The sequence below is a fragment of the Coturnix japonica genome, chromosome 6 (genome assembly GCF_054131305.1).
Source record: "Coturnix japonica strain WE chromosome 6, WE-NBRP24, whole genome shotgun sequence".
Classification (NCBI taxonomy): domain Eukaryota; kingdom Metazoa; phylum Chordata; class Aves; order Galliformes; family Phasianidae; genus Coturnix; species Coturnix japonica.
The window spans coordinates 24,401,689-24,420,450 of record NC_140668.1 but is presented as its reverse complement, the minus strand read 5'-3'; the positions used below and the strand labels follow the sequence as shown (position 1 = coordinate 24,420,450).

The 18,762-nt window shown below is 54.7% G+C and overlaps 4 protein-coding genes across 34 annotated transcripts; 3 read left to right on the top strand and 1 right to left on the bottom strand.

Annotated features, from left to right (window-relative positions):
* Positions 1-128: 128 nt before the first annotated feature.
* Positions 129-4,352, top strand: LOC107319126 (uncharacterized). 3 transcript variants are annotated; one of them, XM_015873761.3, is made up of 7 exons: positions 129-2,364; positions 2,752-3,060; positions 3,226-3,417; positions 3,490-3,537; positions 3,611-3,724; positions 3,855-3,901; positions 4,066-4,352. In XM_015873761.3, the coding sequence occupies exons 1-7, from the start codon at positions 2,304-2,306 to the stop codon at positions 4,177-4,179; spliced, it is 885 nt and encodes a 294-aa protein (XP_015729247.2). In that variant the 5' UTR covers positions 129-2,303; the 3' UTR covers positions 4,180-4,352. The 3 variants fall into 3 exon arrangements, with proteins under 3 accessions (XP_015729247.2, XP_085407865.1, XP_085407866.1); XM_085551739.1 differs by having other exon boundaries at positions 129-3,060; XM_085551740.1 differs by lacking the exon at positions 129-2,364 and having other exon boundaries at positions 2,971-3,085.
* Positions 4,353-4,793: 441 nt separating this feature from the next.
* GFOD2 (Gfo/Idh/MocA-like oxidoreductase domain containing 2) lies at positions 4,794-9,628 on the top strand. Of its 4 annotated transcripts, none has more exons than XM_015873751.3 (3): positions 4,794-4,865; positions 4,953-5,289; positions 7,464-9,628. In XM_015873751.3, exons 2-3 carry the CDS (start codon positions 5,034-5,036, stop codon positions 8,360-8,362), a joined length of 1,155 nt encoding a protein of 384 aa, XP_015729237.1. In that variant the 5' UTR covers positions 4,794-4,865; positions 4,953-5,033; the 3' UTR covers positions 8,363-9,628. The 4 variants fall into 4 exon arrangements, with proteins under 4 accessions (XP_015729237.1, XP_085407872.1, XP_015729239.1 ...); XM_085551746.1 differs by having other exon boundaries at positions 4,953-5,558; XM_015873753.3 differs by having other exon boundaries at positions 4,794-5,558.
* A 308-nt stretch (positions 9,629-9,936) lies between these two features.
* C6H16orf86 (chromosome 6 C16orf86 homolog) lies at positions 9,937-11,639 on the bottom strand. The gene is made up of 5 exons (XM_085550602.1): positions 11,586-11,639; positions 11,397-11,496; positions 10,789-11,115; positions 10,606-10,697; positions 9,937-10,203 (listed from the first exon to the last, which is right to left on the bottom strand). The coding sequence occupies exons 1-5, from the start codon at positions 11,637-11,639 to the stop codon at positions 10,000-10,002; spliced, it is 777 nt and encodes a 258-aa protein (XP_085406728.1). The 3' UTR covers positions 9,937-9,999.
* Positions 10,082-17,906, top strand: ENKD1 (enkurin domain containing 1). 26 transcript variants are annotated; one of them, XM_085551723.1, is made up of 10 exons: positions 11,243-11,298; positions 11,583-11,763; positions 12,415-12,485; positions 13,377-13,471; positions 13,606-13,830; positions 14,146-14,318; positions 15,834-15,995; positions 16,133-16,302; positions 16,498-16,634; positions 17,121-17,906. In XM_085551723.1, the coding sequence occupies exons 2-10, from the start codon at positions 11,638-11,640 to the stop codon at positions 17,279-17,281; spliced, it is 1,320 nt and encodes a 439-aa protein (XP_085407849.1). In that variant the 5' UTR covers positions 11,243-11,298; positions 11,583-11,637; the 3' UTR covers positions 17,282-17,906. The 26 variants fall into 26 exon arrangements, 25 of the variants coding, with proteins under 25 accessions (XP_085407863.1, XP_085407849.1, XP_085407856.1 ...); XM_085551730.1 differs by having other exon boundaries at positions 11,583-11,825; XM_085551735.1 differs by having other exon boundaries at positions 11,583-11,825; positions 12,415-12,497.
* The last annotated feature ends 856 nt before the right edge of the window (positions 17,907-18,762 follow it).

The window sequence follows — 18,762 nt, the reverse complement described above, 5'->3', positions numbered from 1 at the left end:
GGTGGCATTTTAAACAGGTGTCTCTCCTTTTACTTGGTTTCTGCTTGAGGCCATTAGGGACAATGTTGTAAGAGATGGGCCCCCCTCAAATGTCTCCTGCAGCAGTGGGAGCACAGCGTGCCTTCCAAACAGGGAGCTGAGTTTATCAATGATAAAGGCAGGCCTTAAAGTGAGCTCTGCTTTCCTTTCAGGGGCAAATAAGATAAGAGCCGGAGGAGGTGGTGGAGGCTTTTGTTTCACCATGATTCACAGCGCTGGAATTTAAACAAGCTGGAAACACTTTCAGATACTGCAGAGTTCAGTTAATGATGGTTAAGACTGTATAATCTTGTTCTCTTCAGACAGTATTGCTGTCTGAGAGGCCCTCAGACGGGGACAGACTCTGGCAGTGGGATATCTGGTGGGACTCTACTGCCATCATGCTGGCTTTGAGGAGTATTCATCCTTTTAGTCCCCTTCCTGGATAGTGGCCATGGTAGGGACAGGTTGGTGCTTGGATGATCTGAATGGTCTTTTCCAGCCTTGATTCTAGGCTCCTCTGTAGGTGGAGAGGATGTGCTGCAGTGCTGGGGCTCAGCAGGTCAGGCTGATGGATGGAGTCATCAATTCTGAGGCTCTTTTCCAATCTAAATCAGTTTGATTCTATGAATCAATGGCTTTCTTGGTCTGAGCCATTTTCCTCCCCCATCCTCTTCATCTCTTGACCCTTTTACTGCCTCCTCTTATCATTTCACCACTGCTTCCCTCCATCTTTCCGTTGTTCTTCCCCAAACTCTCCTGCTTTCCCTCCTCTTTGCCAACCACCCATCCCTCAGGAGCAATCCTGCTTCTTGGTTTGCTTTGCTGTTCATTATTTCCCTTTGCCCTGCCCAGGTTTCTCCCCTGGGATCCGCTCCTTCTCCATCCCATATGGGTTCCCATTGCCATTTCCACTCTTGGACATGGAGAGAGATCCTTTTCTCAGCATGCAGTGAGCAAGGTGCTGTGTTTATCACCCCACGTTCATGTAGGCATTGATGCCTGTGTTGTGTCCAGTCTGATGACATCTTTCTGAGAACTTGAAATTCTGAAGCTCAGTTCCGGATTTTAACCCCCGTAATCTACAAAGGCAGATCCCCACATTTCCTGCTTGCTCTTGCCAAAGCCCTTGAGATTTCAAGAGATTATCTCAGCCAGTTCCTCATGTTGTCACGGTAAGTAACTCCACGTCTTGCTTGCTTCTTTATTGGGGTTCTCCGTGGTTTTGGCTTGCTCCTGTGTGCCCCTTCTGTGCCCGACCCCACCACACTCAGGTGTGAGATAGAGGCAGCATTCTGAATGCCTTTGCTGTCACATCGTTGTGGTTTTTCCTCCTGGTGAAGCAACGGGCTGAGCCTCCTCTGCCTTCCTCTGGTGTTTGATGCAGTTGCACAAGCAGAGAACCTTCTGCAGTCCTCGATTTTAACTCCCAGGGTACTAAGATGTCATTGCAGGAGCTCAGTTATTTTGCAATGAGAAGGGTGAGCTGTTGGGTTACAACACATGGGGTTCCATCAGGCTGGTCACTGGTGGGGTTCCTCAGAGCTCCATTTTAGGGCTAGTTCTCTTTTTGTGTATTTAAAGTCACCTCAGCCTGCTGCCAATGCTCCTAATGCAGGATACTATGGGCCTTGTTGGCAGCTGGGGCACATTGCTCGTGGTGAACTCGGTGCCCAGCAGGACAGCTTGTTGCTTGTGTCAGCTTGATGGATGCTGTGCTGGGACAATATTCAGTGCCTTACAGAAGGAAGATGAGAAGGGACAGGTAGTTCTGGTGAGAATACCTGATGTAAGATGCTGATGTGAAAATAAATGGCAGCAAATGGCACTTGGGAGGAGGGTAAGAGGGAGCAGAGCAAGCATTGCTCCCACAGGGCTATGTCTGATAGCAGCAGGTTAACAAAGACCATGGGCAGCAGGAGCAGCACTTCCTCAGCTGGATCTGTCCCCTGCTCTGGGTGATGGGAATGGGGAAGTCCTTCCTGCTGTGCCCATGGGGTGTGCACTTCACCCATCCATGCTGGGGGCTGGGAGCAGCGGGGTGGAACCAGCAGCACCTGTGGTGTGTCTGTGTGTGACCTGGGCACGTGGCTGAGACAAGAACAAAGATGGAATCAAGCAACAGAACCAGGGGATAAAACTGGGCTGAAGCTCACGTCAGGAACCCAAGCAGAGGGTGAGCGTGAAACAGGAACTGCCTGCGCTGTGCTGGGAGGATGCAGCCTCCACCCCTCCACTGCGTGTGATTTGGATGCTGGAGGTCTTTCGGAGCCAAGGAAGGAGCCATGAGCATCCCGGTGCTGAAGGGCATCCTTTCCCTGCTGCTCCTTGCATGGCCATCCACTGGTAAGTGCAGGTGTTGGAGGAGGGGGGAGAGTGGGGCACTGCTGCTGCCTGGGGACTTGTGGGCAGCTGGGTGCATCTGCTCTCAGCTCTGTTGGGAGTGTGGAAGGATCACAGCGCTGCAGCACCAGCCCCTCCAAGGCTGCCTGCAGGGCAGTTGCTGCCTCTTTGAGCTCTTCCATCTATGCATCAATAACACACCTACAGGAGGTTTGGGACAGAGCTGCTTTTCTGCCTGCCCTGTGCTCCTGCAGCTTTTAACTCCCCGTAGGCACCAGTGCCTTCACTGCATGTGCCCAGCCACTGGGACAGCAAACAGGCTGGGGCTCCGCAAGGAGGATGTGGGTGTTTCACAGCACAAACACAACCTCCATGCTTCTTTTTCTGCAGAACTGGCTCACCAGTCCCAGCAAACCACGGATGTGTCCATAGGGTCAAATCTCACCCTCCACTGTATGCCAAACAGCCCTCACAAGGAGCTGGTGTGGTGTAGCATCCTAAACAAAAAGAAGGAGGAGAAGATGGTAATGGAGACTCATCCACAAGAGGGAAATGGTTCTTCCAACCTCACCTTTGCAAGCATAAATGAAAAGCATGCTGGAAACTACACATGCATTATGAAGATTTCACACTGTTGGGATGTTGGAAACAAGAACTGCCCATGCAAAAGATACCGGACCTCTTATACCTATAGTGGGGGTGAGCCAGAGATGGGCTGTGTGAGGTGGGTGGGATGTGACTGCGGCTCATGAATGGCAGCTGCTGGAGGGGGCACAGTTATGTCATGTATGTTCTGTGGGCAGTGTGTGCTGGTGGGATGTATCTGCTGCAAGGTGCAGCCACTTGTTGCTTTGTTTCCTTCAGCCGTCGCGCTGTGTAGGTTCATGTTCCAGCCAGAGAATGAGACCATGCATGTGAGGTGGTGGACATGTCCAGAGCCTCGTGGTAACCCCTCGGGGTACTGCAAGGATGCAGTCAGCACAGAGCCCACCATGTGTAATGTGTCAAGCAGCAGCTTCACAGACAGTGAAAACACCAGCCAAGGGATGGTTCCCAGTAAGTGCCACTGCTTCTCCCTGTGGGTGCCACTGCCTCTGTCTGGGTGCTCACACATGTCCCTGTTTCCAGGCTCTGAACCCGAGATGCCTCCAACCCGTGAGCCTCGGATGCATAAAGGTGAGCAGCCATGAGCCCAAACCTGGAGCCTGCTGTGGGGACAGCAGCTCACACACGTTCCTGTGCTCCTCAGATCTCATAACCATCGCCTACATATACGGCATCCCCAGCTTAGCGGTCGTGACTCTTCTCTTCCTGCTCTGTATTTTGGTGTGCCTGTGCAGAAGAAAGCAAAGCAATGCTAAAGGTAAGGCTGAACATGGGCTGTGCCGCTGTGGGAGCTGGGGAGCATCTTCTTCATGGGCAAAACAAGCAGTGGGAAACCCCAGCCGTGCAGGTGTTAAACATAACAGCACTCGATGTTATCTTCTCTTTAGGGACTCCTGAAAGCAAGCACGCAGCAGAGATGAGCCAGCTCAGCACGGTAAGGCAAAGAGAGCTTCTCATGTGCCATGTCGTCCCCCCCCAACAAAAAGCATTGGCAATGTGAATAACAACTGAAAGGGCAATGGCAAATAACCCATGTCAGTCCCTGGGCACTGCACAACACAGAGCCAAGGCTCTGCTCACTGCTCTCTTCCCCTGCAGCCCCCCCCAGCTCCTCAGACGGAAGATGTGACGTATGCGAAGCTGATCTTTGACAGGACAGGGGCAGTGCCTGCAGCCTCGGAGGTGGTGTACATGGAAATCAAGCCGCTCTAATGGAGCTGAGGGCGGCAGCAACCAGCTGGTTAACAGCAACCCGTCCATCAGATGGGCGGCCTTGTCTATGAGGCAACCAAGTTAGTCCAACAGAACTTATTGTAATATGTATGTGTATATATGTGTGTCTTTCTTCTTTCTGTCTTAGTAAATGGTTTACACCTCAGCCCACACGTTCTGTTTCCCTCGCTGTGTCTTTATTGGCCCTGCACACAGTGGGGGTGGCACTGGATGAGCACTGTGGGCCTGTACAACCCACTGGGGCCGTTCTGGGCTATGAGAACGGGACACGGATGGCGGATGAGCCGCCCGCGTCCCCCCACGACACCGCGGTGGGCAGAGCTGGCAGCCACGCGCGGCCTTTAAGCTGCCCTCACCGTCCGGCCGCCGCACCGCCCTCCGATTGGCTGCCGGCTCCGCCCGTCTGCAGAAATCCCGCCTCTCTTCCTTGACCCGCCTCCTGATTGGCCACGCCTTCCCCAGGCTCGGAAGCCGCTTAGGGCGCCGCCATTTTCTGAGGTTGGGCGGCCACGGGCACGCGCTGTCCAAACAGCGGGGCGGCCTTCTGCGCATGCGCGGGCCCGGCCGCATCGGGAGCGTGCAGCCGCCGCCGCGGGAGCGCGCCCGGCGCCGCGATGCGCTGCGTGCAGGAGGAGCGGGCGGCGAGCTGCGCGCCCCCGCGGCGGGTAAGGGCAGCTCGGGCGGGGGGGGGGACACGCGGGTGCGCGCCGTGCCCGTGGGCGCTGCTGAGCGTGTCGCTTTGCGTCCCGTAGGGCCCGAGGATGCGGCAGGACGCAGAGCAGCCGGGCGTTCCCGTGCAGGCCCTTAGTGCCCCCCAGCCCTGAGGCCGCACGATGAAGCTGCCCGGTGTGGGGGTGTTCGGGGCCGGCAGCACCGCCCGCCTCCTCATCCCACTGCTGAGAGACGAGGGGTTCAACGTGGAGGCGCTGTGGGGAAAGACGGAAGAAGAAGCCAAGCAGCTGGCCCAGGAAATGAGCATCGCCTTCTACACCAGCCGCACCGACGACGTGCTGCTGCACCAGGACGTGGATCTGGTCTGCATCCACATTCCCCCGCCGCTCACCCGGCAGATCGCGGTCAAGGCTTTAGGTACCTGTTCTGTCTTACAGCACAGAGCCACATCCAGCCTGGCCCTGAACACCTGCAGGGATGGGGCATCACTGCGCCTTGGGCAACATGTTCAGTGCATCGCCACCCTCTGCATCAATAACCCCCCTAATACCCAACCTAAGCCTCCCCCGGCTCAGTTTAAGTCCATTCCCCCTTGTCCTGTCGCTGCACACCCAACCTGTAGTTGAAACAGGGAAGGGTGAAGTGTTCACTGCGCTGTGGGAGCACGAAATGAGGATGGGCAGATGGTGAGTGTGTTTGCTCCGAGCGTTCAGATGTTTGTCATGGGGAAAGGCTTGGCTGCCAATGGTTGGTGATAATAGATTGGTGTTTTAGTAGCTTCCAGGCTGTGCTATTTTGTTTGCATAAGTTAATTACTGACAGACGTTAGTAAACAAGCCCCGGTGCGGCAGGGGTAAAGGAATAAGCCTGGACTGAGTTCGTGCACCCGATCAAAGCCCAGATGAGAGTAATCTTCTGGTCTATCTCCATAACAGGTAAAGCGAGAAGCTCTGCTAAAATCTGTGCTGCTTTTTGATCTCAGAGGAACTCAGATGGCAGCTTTGTGGTGGATGCCCCCCAGCTGAAATGCAGGCACCTCAATGCGAGGTGAGCCTGGGGCCGAGTTCAGGCTGAGGGGATGGTAATGTGTGATGTGTGCCATGAGGTTCAGCAGGCAAAGCATCAGAAACCTCTCCAGGATGGGTAATGCTTCACACAGGGAGCCCAGTGTGCAGCCTGGGGTGGCTGCAGAGGAGCTTTGCACTTGTCTTTCTTGATTTACGTTGCTTAAGGAACCTTCCAAAGGAGGTTAATTGGCCTTCTGGTTTTGTGGAGTCCCTGCAGATTGTAGTGTGGATATGTTAACTGTGGAGGAAGGAGTCAGAGAGGGCTCTTATCACTGCTGTGTCCTGGGACAAACACACGTTTCCTGTTCTTGAAACAGGCCAAACAAGCGTGCTGTGCTCTTTGCATGTTGCGCTTCCCATCTCTGTGACCAGCAGCACAGAGATCTTTGCAAACCACATGCAAACAAGACGTGACACGAAGGGATGTGTTTGGGAATGAGCTTCTATTTGTTGAGAGGCTGCTGACCAACAGCTGCTTGTTTGTGAAGGCTCCTTGGATGCTCCCAGTGTTGTACAATGGGCACAGCAGTGCTCTGCTGCTTCAGCAGTGGTTTAGTTGGACATCTGGGTGCAGCCTTGGGTGCATTACTGAGAGGAATTGACAGCTGGGGCTTCCATCTGATGGCATGGGTGTATTTATAGGTGTGCAGGTGTACATGGGTGTATTTACAGAAGGTAGATGGCTTTAGTGGTTAGAGTCAACGTTATAACTTGTGCTAAGAGGAACAAAGCTGGGGTGTGGGTTTCATCAGACCAGCCTGATGCTGGATAAGGACAAACGTAAGAGAGGTCTCAGGGAGTAAGACTGACTCTAGTGTCCTAGGAGGGCTTCAGTGGGCTGCAGTGAGGGGTTTGCTCTGAGCTGTGTGTGGGGAAGATGCTGAGGGCTGCATGGGGCACTTTGTATGTGCCTTCACCTCCCCACCCCTTCCTAATACAGCGTTTGGAAGAGACCAGTTGTTGTTTTTCTCCTAGCTCAGGCTGCCCAGAGCCACATCCAACCTGGCCTTGAATGCCTCCATGGATGGGGAACCCACATCTCTCTGGGCATCATGTTCCAATGCATCACCACCCTCTAAGTTACAGCTTCTTTCCTACCACCTGACCTAAACCTCCCTTCTCTTAAGTGTTGTGTTCCTTCAATTTCTCTGAGTCTGTTAATAAATTCATAGCGATGGTAAAACACAAAATCAAACCTCCCCTCTGCTCATTTATGTTGATTTTCTTCCTCTGGCTGCACAGCCATTCACATGGTTTTATAGCTGCAGCACTTAAACGGTACAAAGAGCTGTCGGAGTTCATCTGCCGTGATGTAAAAATCCTCTCTCTGTATTTGGAGCTCTGTGGGTGTTTGTCAGCTCTGCAATGAAAGCATCTTGGAAGCACTTGGAGTCTTGTTCCTATTTTAGTTCCCAGACCTTTGCTTTTGAAAGCCCACAAACTGCAGCTTCCTGGCAACCTTGGGGGCTCGTCAGCATTTCTTGCTCACGTGTGCTATGCCGTTTCTTGGCCTTTGTGTTGCAGGAATAGGGAAGAATGTGATCTGTGAGAAAGCTGCTACCTCGGTGGACGCCTTCAGGATGGTGACGGCTGCCAGGTATTACCCCAAGCTGATGAGCATCGTCGGCAACGTCCTCCGTTTCTTGCCTGCCTTTGTGAAGATGAAGCAGCTGATAGAAGAGCACTACGTGGGCAACGTGATGATCTGCGACGTGCGGGTCTACGGGGGGAGCCTGCTCAGCCACAAGTACAGCTGGATCTGCGACGAGCTGATGGGGGGAGGCGGCTTGCACACCATGGGCACCTACATCATCGACCTGCTGAGCCACCTCGTGGGCAGGAGGGCCCAGAAGGTCCACGGCCTGCTCAAGACTTTTGTGAAGCAGAACACGGCCATAAGCGGGATCCGGCACGTCACCAGCGACGACTTCTGCTTTTTCCAGATGCTGATGAGTGAAGGTGTGTGTTGCACTGTGACTCTCAACTTCAACATGCCCGGATCGTTCGTTCACGAGGTGATGGTGGTGGGGTCCAGCGGCCGCCTCGTAGCGCGCGGCACGGACTTGTATGGGCAGAAGAACACGGCCCTGCAAGAAGAGCTGCTGCTCACCGACTCTCTGACTGTCAGCAAAGGCCTTTTGGACAAGGGCTTTAAAGACATCCCGCTGCTCTACCTGAAAGGAATGGTGTACATGGTGCAAGCGCTGCGGCAGTCTTTCCAAGAGCAGGAGGATCGCCGGACGTGGGATCACCAGCCCGTCTCCATGGCAGCTTCATTTGAAGATGGCTTGTACATGCAGAGCGTAGTGGAAGCCATTAAGAAATCCAGCAGGTCGGGGGAATGGGAGGCTGTGGAGGTGATGACGGAGGAACCAGATGCCAACCAGAACCTGTGCGAGGCGCTGCAAAGGAATAACCTCTGAGCATCCCTGCTTTGGGACACTGAATGACATTGAATGACATTGAATGCCTCCAGCTGCAGCTCTAAAAGTCCTCTTGAGTTTTTAAGATTCCTATTTAATAATTGGAGTTTCTTGTTGTTGGGTTGTTTTTTTTAAAGCCTGTAAAATAACGCCACGCTCAGATGGAAACAGGTTTGATTTGAGACGTTCCAGTTTTGCAGATGTTTATTTCTCGTCTTGGAGTCTTAGGAAAACTTGAATTGCCATTTGCACTCGTGGTAGTGAAGTGAAGCGTGGGGTCTGTGCCACTGCATGGCTTGTTTTAACAGTCCTAAAGTGAGAGTGAGGAGAGAGGGATCTGGGCGCATCTGTTGCTCAGCTGCCTTTGCCTTCTCTCTTGGAGCCTGATTTAGTTTTACTTCTCGGTAATACTTTATTAAAGGGTTTGTGGACATGACACACCTCTGAACTGCCATAGGACAAAGACCAGAAGGAACAGGATCCAGTCTGTAGAATAAGGATCCGCCGTTGGCTTTCTGCGTACAGCAGGCGTTTTTCTAAGTAATTTAAACCAGTATGTTATTTAAAGGGTGCTGTGAGATCCACAGTGATGGCGGTGGGGGAATCTGTGACGCCTTGTGCTTTTCTCCCCATACCTGCAGACGTTTTTCATTCTCCTCGTGACGCTGACTGCATCCAGCAGCCTTCCTGCATAAGCTCCATGTCCACCAGTTGTGTTTTACTGCCTGGCAGCATCAGAGCTGTGCCTGCAGGGCCACCTCCTCGCTTCTCTGCCTTCCTGAGCTCCTCCCATGCTCACAGATGAGGCTCAGGATGTCGCTGCCAACGAAGCTGTTAAACCTTAACCTTCCATGGATGTGATGGTGGAGGTAAGGAGGTCTTGCCTACCTCTCGTAGCTCTCCTATGTGCTGGCTGGGAAGCTGTCACACTACACACGCTGATGGCTCTAGAGTCTGCCTTGAACCTCAAACACTGGATATCAACCCTGTGGTCCTGCCTGCCCTCGTGGCTGTTGGCAGTCTGTTCACATGGAGAAGAGTTTCTCCCTGGGGCAGGTATGTGGAAGGGACAGTACAATTTTACTATGTTTATTTTGTCTACTTGAAAAGCTTTTTTTAATGCATTTCCCACTAAAATGGTAACCCCGTGTATTTATGTACGTTAACATGCAAACCGCTGTTTCATCAGCTGGCCCTTCCTGAAAACTATCTGACTTTGTTTTCTACAGAAATAAATAAAAGTATCTGGGTTGTTTGTTAAGGGCATTCTTCGTGCAGCTGGGTGCCTGTGTGTGATTTAGCTGAGCCAAAACCTCCATCATAGAGCTGAACACACCAGGTGTGATGAAGCAGGAGATGGATCTTGTGATGGGACTTGCTTTCCCCCTTGGGCAGCACAGAGCTATCCCCACCACTTTGCTTTTCCTCTCACCTTAAAGCTGTTCTGGAGTCAGTGGTCCCAGAGATCCCCTGTTTATCATGGGCCTCCCACACTGACCATTGTGATGAATGAATTTGCTAAGGAGCAACACCCTCATGAGTTTGCTGGGCCCATTCTTTGCTCAGTCTCTAAATGAGACATTTACTTGCAGGTATTTATTTCCTTTCAACATAAACAAGTGTCCTGATGTGCTGTTCTAAAGGGTGGGAGCTTGCTTGGTCCTTGGCTCTGAGCACTCATCGGCTGTGGGCTGAAGGAAGGAAGCAGATGGGTGTAAATGACGCGCTGTTCCCTCCAGCTGCACCAGTGGCAGTTCTGCATCTTCCTGCAATGCTTTCCAGGTAGAGGATTGCTGATCCTGCTGCAGCTCAGAGCATCTCCTGTCAGTGCTGGCTGTGTGCTACGGAAAGCAGGTGAGATAATGTCTCCTGAGCTCACCTGGAAGAGTCCCTGCCTTCATTCACAGATCGGTCTGACTTCATTCCTGCTGGTGCTGGATCTGCTTTGAAGCTGTTCCTGAACTGGGAGACCTCCTTTATGCCTGCACTGGGGCCCCTGGGAACACCCAGAGTGGCACACACGAGGGCAAAGCCTCCATCTCTGATGATGCCACAGCATCCTGCACATCTCTGCTCCCTCCCCATTGCCATGACCTGCTGGCAAGTCATTCCCCTCCTTGCTGGCCTGGTTGGCACAGAGTGCTCTGTGCCTGGCCCTGCATGTCAGAGGGGCTCCCAACCATGCATTGTGCTCACTGAGCCTTGCTGGACTTCTCTCTCCAGCCCTGGAGCAGCTGCCCTACCTGCTGCCTGCCTTCCCCTTCCCCTGCTGGGCACATCAGCTCCGTGCTGAGGTTGATGTACTGATACAAGGGCCGCAGACGTGGCAGCCGGCCTGGAGGGGAATCACAGAACGGTTTAGGCTGGAAGGGAGCTGAAAGATGACGGAGCTCCGACCTGCTGCCCTGTTCCCTATGGGTGCTCACCCAGCGCGTCCCGAAGTGGGACCTTTTTGCACGGCTGCGTGTTGCTCGTGCTTTTCCTCTTCTTGCTCTTTCCCTGCGGCTCGGCAGCGGGGTTGGCATCGCCCTCAGCAGCGGGGGGCTGCAAACCGGGGTCCTGCAACGCGTGCAGGTGAGTCCTGCGGGACAGGGATGTGCTGCAGGCCATGGCCAGCGCTGCGCCGTGCGGCTCAACACGGCGGTCGGTGCAGCACGAAGCCGGCTCCCGAAGGGGACGGGCCGCCTCACTTTGCGTCCTGCGGGGGGGCGGACATGGAGCAGCGCCGGGATCCGACAGCGGCCGGGAGGAGGCTGCGGGATGGACGGGGGGGGCGTTACCGGGGGAACGCAGCAACAGCGCGGCGCTAAGCCCGGCCCTTAGGGGGCCGATCCGAGCCGCCCATCGTGCCCACACCTCCGTGCAGGCGGGGCTCAGCCCGGCACGGCCCCACCATCCCCCCCCGGCGGAAGCGGCGGTTGCCCGGAGCGCGGTGGGTGCGTGCGGTGCGGCCGGAGCCCGGCGGGTGCCTCCATCCTCCCCCATCCCATCACATCCATCCCATCCCATCCCGTCCTCCCGCAGCGGTTCTGACCCGGTTCCTTCCGCCCATAACGGTAGGGAAGGAGCCAACGGCCCAATCGCCACGAGCGCTTTGCTCGGCCCCGGCTGTCTCGCTCTGCTGCTCGCAGCTCCTATCGCAGCTCCTATCGCAGCTCTTATCGCAGTTTATCCACAGACGGATTCATTTATTCCTTTGTTCCCCCCGTGCTTTTTGCAGAACCGGGCTCGCAGCAGCACAAAGCCCGGTTTGAACAACGCAGCTCCAGCTCCGCATGAGGTCGCAGCTCCCCGGCCGGGCTCGCAGCTCCGGTGGGTGGCACCGAGCTGTGCTGGAAGAGGAACGGCCGGGAGGAGCGAACTGCGGGCAGCTCAGCTTCACTGCCCCCCCCGCAGCCCGGGTGAGCAGGAGCTGCTCACGTACATCTGTTTGCTGCTGGCAACAGCTGCTTTTGATGCTCAGGTTTCTAACACAGCTTTACAGATGCTTTCCTAGGTGCATATTAGGGCTGGCCTTGCTCCTCCTGTACCCACGTGCTCCTGCTGCTCTCCTCCTGCTTGCAGGGCGCATCTCTGGTCCCTGCGTGGGGTTGCAGCTGGGTGGGATGCAGCCTGCTCAGCCCTCAGCTTCCAAACAGCCCCGTCCTCCAGCCCTGCTGTCCCACCGATAGGAGCAAAGCAGCCACCTGCAAATCCTGCTCTTGGGAGCTGTAGGTTTGGCTGCTTCATCCTAAGGCCAGATGATGATGATGATGATGCTGGGGATGCTGGGGGCTGTTGTCCCACATGGGAGGGTTTGCTGCGAGCACCCAGATAGGCAAAGCACTGTCATAGTGCTGTGTGATCTTGTGAGATCCAAAGCCAGAGGCAGCGTGACTTGTAAATCAGGGTGTGGGTGTCATCTGCAGGCTGCCTGCAGCAGGGCAGGGTGCCACTGGGATGTGGGCCCTGTGTTCAGGTACAGGAGGAGCCTTCCATCCCCCACCTCCCATCCCATCTGCCTGCCTTTCCCCCTCCAGCCCCCCCTGCTCTAATTGCCTGCTCTGTTACAGGGCCTGCTTTCACTCTGTCATTTTGCACCTAAATTACTGGCGTTGGAGGAGAGTTCAGACCGAGATCAGATGTGAGTCTCAAGGCCAGTAACTATCCCGGAGTCATCTCTTGGAGGATGCTTTTGTTCTTGGTATAAGAGAGTCCATTCTGGCTTAGCTCCGTCCATTTTAAAGGGGTTAAATAAGAAGAGAATGGTGCTGTTTTACTGCAGCCTGAGACTCTGAAGCATTTCAGGAGTAGCCTTTGCAGGATGACTGGGTACAAAGCAGCCTCCGGACATGCCTGCTGGTGTGCAGTGCTTGCACTGCTTGCATTGCCTCTGCAGTTGTGTCTGGGAGATGAATAATAGCTTTTTGCTAATGGGTCTCATGTCAACAAGGGTAATTGAACAGGGAAGACGGCAGTGCATTAGTTGCTATGAGTCAGGCTCGCTCAGCCTTGCACTGGTTGTTTATTGGTTTCTAAATGAAATGGGAGATGCTGTGTCCTGTCAGTGCTGGAATGCTGAGGATCCTAAAAGGGGCTCTTCCCATAGGGCTGAATCTGTTGGTATTGCAGACCCAGGAGTCAGATTTTCTGTGCTGAAGCTGTAGGCAGACGTTGAGGATCAGTGCTGGTCAGTCCTGCAGTAGGGGTGGTGCTGCTGGATCCTTTGCCTCACCTACATGAAATCACAGCACGGTTGAGTTACAAGGGACCTCAAAGCCCACCCAGCCCCAAGCCCTGTTGGAGGCTGGTTGCTCCCCAGCTCAGGCTGCCCAGGGTCCATCCATGGCCTGGGGCACCTGCAGGGATGGGCACCCACAGCTCTGGGCAGCCATGGAGTCCATTTGGGGTTGTTTCCTACTTGCAGGTTGTCCCTGCAGCTGGGTATGAGCTCTCTGACATTAGCTGCAGCTCTGCAGTGGCTCCGTGAGCTGTGTTTAGTTCACCTCTCACTGGTGGTCGGTTTCCATTGCAGAGACAGCAGAATGTGTGAAGGGCCATCCAAGATTTCTGGGCCCATCCCTCCAGACCCTACAGTCTTCCCAGACTATTACAGACGCCCTTTCTCAGGTGAGTCCTTGGGTGCTTATAAGAAGGGAAAACATGAGGCAGAGGTGCAGGGGGACCTTTGGCATCACTTGCTTGAAGAAAGCAGTGATGTGAGATGGTGCCAACCTGCTTTTTGTTTCTTTCTTTCTCTGTAGCTCGGGGGAGGCTGGAAGGCAATGCTCAGCGGTTGGATTTTACCTCTCACCCCACGGATTCAGCTCCCAGCTCAGCTCGTGCTTTGAGCAGTGCCCAGCAGCCCCAACCAGCCCCTCGCATCCGCCCCAGCGGGAGGGGCTACTTGGAGAAGGGGCAGAAGGGGACTCTTGGCCTCCTGCTGCAGCTCGATGGGCTCTCTCTTGGTGGGGGTCTGCCAGCAAAGAGTAAGTGCTGCCTGGCTCTTATTGGCTTTGTATCCTGGCATTGCCCCAGGCTCTGGATGGTGCCAGCATCATGGTTGCCACAACCACTGTGCCAAAATTGGAAGGGAACCAGCTGAGGTCTTCCAAAAACAGGGTCAGCCCTCCCAGCATGGGGGGCAGAATGCACAGATTGTGTGGTCTTTGGTGGGGGGAGGACTTGCTGTTTCCACGGGTGGATTTGGAGATGGAGCTGTCAGCTCTGGTGTTGTGATCCAGGAGCCTACGTCTGCTGGCAGCGTTTGAAGGCTGAAAGCTGTGTCTCCCCTCACTGTGCAGGGAAAGAGTCCAAGGACCATGAGAAGGAAAACGTGAGGAGAATAAAGGAGATTCAGAAGAAGTGCAAAGAGAGGGAGCGAGCCCAGGAGCGCAGCCAGCCCAAACCTGTGAAAGCTCTATGGAAATCCCAGAAATATGAGAACGTGGAGTCGAAGGTGAAGGCCAGACTGCAGGTGTGTACCCAGGGGGCTCTTCAACTCTCCTGGCGGGTCAGAAGAATAAAATCCCATCACCCCTTCTGCCTGCTGCCTCCTGTCGTAGCAATCTGAGGGCAGTTCTTGGCGTGGTGCAGAGCAGCCCTCAGCTTATCCCTGTCCTGAGGTGCAGCCACTTGGCTTCTCAGCTTTCCACGTCTGGGGCTCGTGCCAAGAGCCGGTGGTGTTGTGCCCCACAGATCCTTATCCTCACCCTTTCTGCATGGCACCGGGGCAGATAAGAAGAGATCAACCTTCAGGCTGTTCCAGGCTTCGTGCCAGCTCTCAGGACCCTGTGGACACGCAGTTGGGTTTTACCAACTGTGTGTGCTGAGCTGGAACAGGCACAGTTTCTGATCCCAGTGGTGTCCGCTCTCCTGTAGGTTTTGCTTTGCTTTTGGCTTCTTTCTTTTCCTTTCTCTGGGTAGTTTTTTCTTTCCTGGTGTTTAAGTAACGCATCTGTTGGGGGCTTTCCAAACTGCACCAAGGAGAAGCTGGGTGATGTGTTGGGCATCACCACTTGAGCAACACCCTCCTTGCTGCTTCATAGCTGAGCTGAAGCTTCAGGTTCCTCCTCATTTCCACATCACTTCCCTCCATTCTGTGTCCCTAGAGCCAACAAGGTGGTGCTACAAAGGTGATTTCCAAGCAGTTCCAGAAGCCTTGCCCCTTCTTTCTGGTGCACCACCAACCTGCTATGTGGTGTCTATGACCTTCCACACGCAGGAGCAAGCCCACCTGTGCCTTAGGAATGAATACAAGCCTACGCTCTTGTTTGACAAACCCTCAGGATCAGAGGATGATTGAGATCCTCTTTTGTTCCGTGGGATGGGGGTGTTCTCTCTGTGCAGTTACTGCGTGGTGTGTTACTGCACTCTATGGATTCGGAGGCCCCGGGGCTGACTCACGTTGCTTTAATCATTGCTGAGGCCCTCCTGGAGCTGACGTGTTCCCTTCAATGCATCTCCATCTTGTGTGGGGCTCCTGCTCACAGGTGGAGTTGGTTCTGTTAAGTCCTGGAAGTCTGGCGTGGAGGTTTTTCTCCTCCATCTCTGTCAGTTGCAGCTGCTTCCTTAACAGCAGCATCACCTTGCTGTGCAGCTGACCACTGCCTCTGATGATGCCTCCCATCCCTGGTGTGTATCTCTATAGGGTTATGTGATGCTGCTCTGCTTCCGTGCCTGCAGTTTGCTTTGGTAAGGAGGGACTCTATCCCACTTGTGGTCTGTGTGGATCTTCCTGCGGTTCTTTTTTCTTCCTTTTAGTGCATCTTCACCAAGTTCATTTGCCAGCTGTGGGTTTGTTGCCGTCATTGATCTGGTTTGGTCTTTGCTGCCTGTGGTTTGTGTGCAGAACTTCAGCCAAATCGCAGCAGAAAAGCACGTTGTTGTCTGATGGAAACCTGTGGCTGAGCTTGCGGTTCACCCCCCCCCTTCTCTGTGCCCCATCATCCCATTGAGCCCTTTCTCTGTTTTATTCCTGCACCCTTCCCAGGAGAGCTCCCCACCTCCTCACCCGGAGGCTGTGAAGTTCCTACGGGCATATTCTCGCTGTGGCCCCGGGATCAGGCCGGGCAGACCACCATCCCCAAGCCCTGCCAGCATGAAAGCAGCAGCCAGCACTGAGTCTCTACAGGCGCTGGGTGCTGAAACCAAGGTGAGCTGCACGCCACAACTGTCTTTGTGCATCCGCTCAGCATCTCACACATATCACTGCTCACTCTGCTTCTTATAAGAGCAGCTGCCTGTGTGTGCCATGCACAGCTCCCGCTGCCTCCCGCTCTCTACTTTCAGTTGCAGGTGGAGGGCAATAGCATTAACTTCATCAAGCACAACGCCCGCAATGCCAAGCGGGCCCCTCTGCGGCGCTCCCACTCCCTGCAGGCGCTGGATGAGCTGCTGGGACAGAAGCAGAGGGAGCAGGAGGAGTACAACGCCAAGCAGAAGGGCCACGTCCCCCAGTAGTACGTATGGCCGAGGGACCAGGCTAAATCCAAGTGCTTCCCAACACAGCAAAGGCATATGGAGCAGGGGGGTGTGGGTGCTGCCAGCCTGGGGCTCTGTGGTCTTCAGGCAGTGACGTGGAGACCAGCAGGGCTCCATTCCTGGGCAGCCCTTCCTGCCAGTGGTGCTGACACCAGTTTCTGTCTGCCCTGCAGCCTGCTGGAGAGGAAGGAGCAGTGGCGTAGACAGATGGAGGAGCAGCTGCGAAGCCGGCCGGACCCCGACACGCCACCCGGCCACACCATGATGCCCGAGGGCCAGAGGCTGGAGATGCTCAGCAATCTGAAGCAGAGTAAGAAGAAAAGAAAAGAGGATTCCAGCTCAAAAATAGGCAGGATTAGGGAGAGTGAAGCTTAGGAGCACAGGCTTCCTTCCCGATTTCCTGCCTCATGGAGTCTGGGGTCTTCCAGTAATAACTGTACTACAGCTGTGTGTGTAGATAGAGCGATCCTTTGGCATGGTGGGACATGGAGGTTACAGGGCTGGCTTTCTGGAACAGGCTTGGCCCAGGGGACCTGACATTAGGGTTCCTATTGTACTTTGAATACTGCAGTTGGAAGAGATCTCTGGGGGTCTCTTGTCCAACCCTTGCTCAAAGTTACCTTAGAGCTGGGGCTTTGGGCCTCCTCCTCCAGCTGTGGTTTCAATCCAGGGACGGGTATTCTCTGCAGGTCCCTGCTCCCATGCTGCTGCCATTTTAACAGCTGAACAGTGAGGTTATAATGTTAGGAAAAAAGGGAATTTCTCTTCCTCTCATGCTGCTTTTTGTGTTTTCCAGGCCAGGAGCAGCTGATAAAGGAGCTGGTGATGCTGCCGATGCGTGCAGACACCCTCAGCGTTCAGAAGAGGCGAGTGGAGCTGGAAAGGAAGCTCTCCCAGATAGAAGAAGCCCTCAAAATTTTCTCCAGGCCCAAAGTCTTCATTAAGTTGGACTCCTGAGCCCATGGGGCTGCGAGCACCGCACTGCTCTGCATCAGCATCCCAGGGGAGGGGAGGAGAGGAGAGAGGAAGGCAGACCAAGGACCCTGTGGTGTTAGCACTGTGTCCAACACGCAGTTGGCACCTCTTGCTCCCAGGGCACATCCAGGGAAACTGGAGGGAGAGGAGCTACTTGTCTCCGCTGTGCAGTTTGGAGAACAGTCATCCCTGTGCTGGTTGACTCCTCACAGAGATCAGCTGTGTGCTCGGAATCGATGGCGCAGATCTCATGGCTTTTTCTTTTCCCATTACTACAAGCTGGCAGGAGGTCCCCCATGCTGCTGCTCTGCACTTGGTTGTCCTTTTCTTTCCCCCACAGCGCAGCTTGTTCTGGGCACTGCAGGCTTTGCTGCACACAGAGCCTTTGCCCTGGGCTCTGTGCTGACCCATCCTATGCACGCAGCCGGTGTCTCTGTCCTCTCCATCCTGCTGCATGCACTCAATAGCAGCCAGAAGGTACAGGGCTCCGGTGCTTCCCCTTCAAAGAAGGGTGGGGTGGAAGCAGGGGGACCTGATGAGGTGGCTGGAGAGGCTGTTGTTGTCCGTGGGGTGGGATGTGCTCCAATAGAATCATAGTTTTCCCACATTGATGTGTCCTGGTGAATTCAGTGGGGCCTCAGGAGTTGGTGGTGGGCAGCAGAAAGCAGCAGTGCTGATGTGGTGCAGCCAGGAGAGCTGTGAGACCCCCACTGGGGATGGCCTGAAGTGAGCAGAGCACAGGGCATGGCCAGGTAGGTACCACTGTGCAGGTGAGCTCTGCCTTTGTACCATCAGTGCACCACAGAGACATCAGCAGCTCTATGTAGGGTCCTGCTTTGTGGAGCAAAGATTCAGCCCAGAGGGCATCACTGGAGGGTTCTGGTCCATCTGCTGCCCAGAGCAGAGCCAGATCCACAGCTCATGGCCTTGTCCAGCTTGCTCCACCAACACTGCATGCAGCCTTTCCCCCATCCCAAGGCAGGATCTGGGGCTTACCAGGGTGGTGAGATGTTTTAGCCTCATCCTGCACCCCAGGGCTGCTGGGGGACAGCACTGCTGCCAAGCCCCAAGGAAGCTCCCAGTGCTTGGGGCTGGAGGAGGCAAGGTACCAGCCAGAAAATGGCCCCATAACTCCTTAGGGCTGTCCTCAGGGCATCACTGCTGTGCTGCAAGCAGCCCCAGCCCTGCTGCAGTGCACTCCCTGCCATAAACAAGCCTGGACTAACCAGCTCTGCTGTCTGCATCTCTCTCCTGCCTGTCTGGAGCCCGGCTCAGTGGCCACAGGGAGCTGCACCCAGATTGTGCCTTGCAGTCCTGGAGGGCTGTGGGTCCTCCTGTAAGACAGATGTCAACACAGCAGCACCCACATCAGGACCCTGTGTTTGTTTGCCCTGGGCATGGGTTCTGAGCATGTACTGTAAGGCAGCTCTGCAGTTAGCCTTGCTGGGCTCACCTGGAAAACA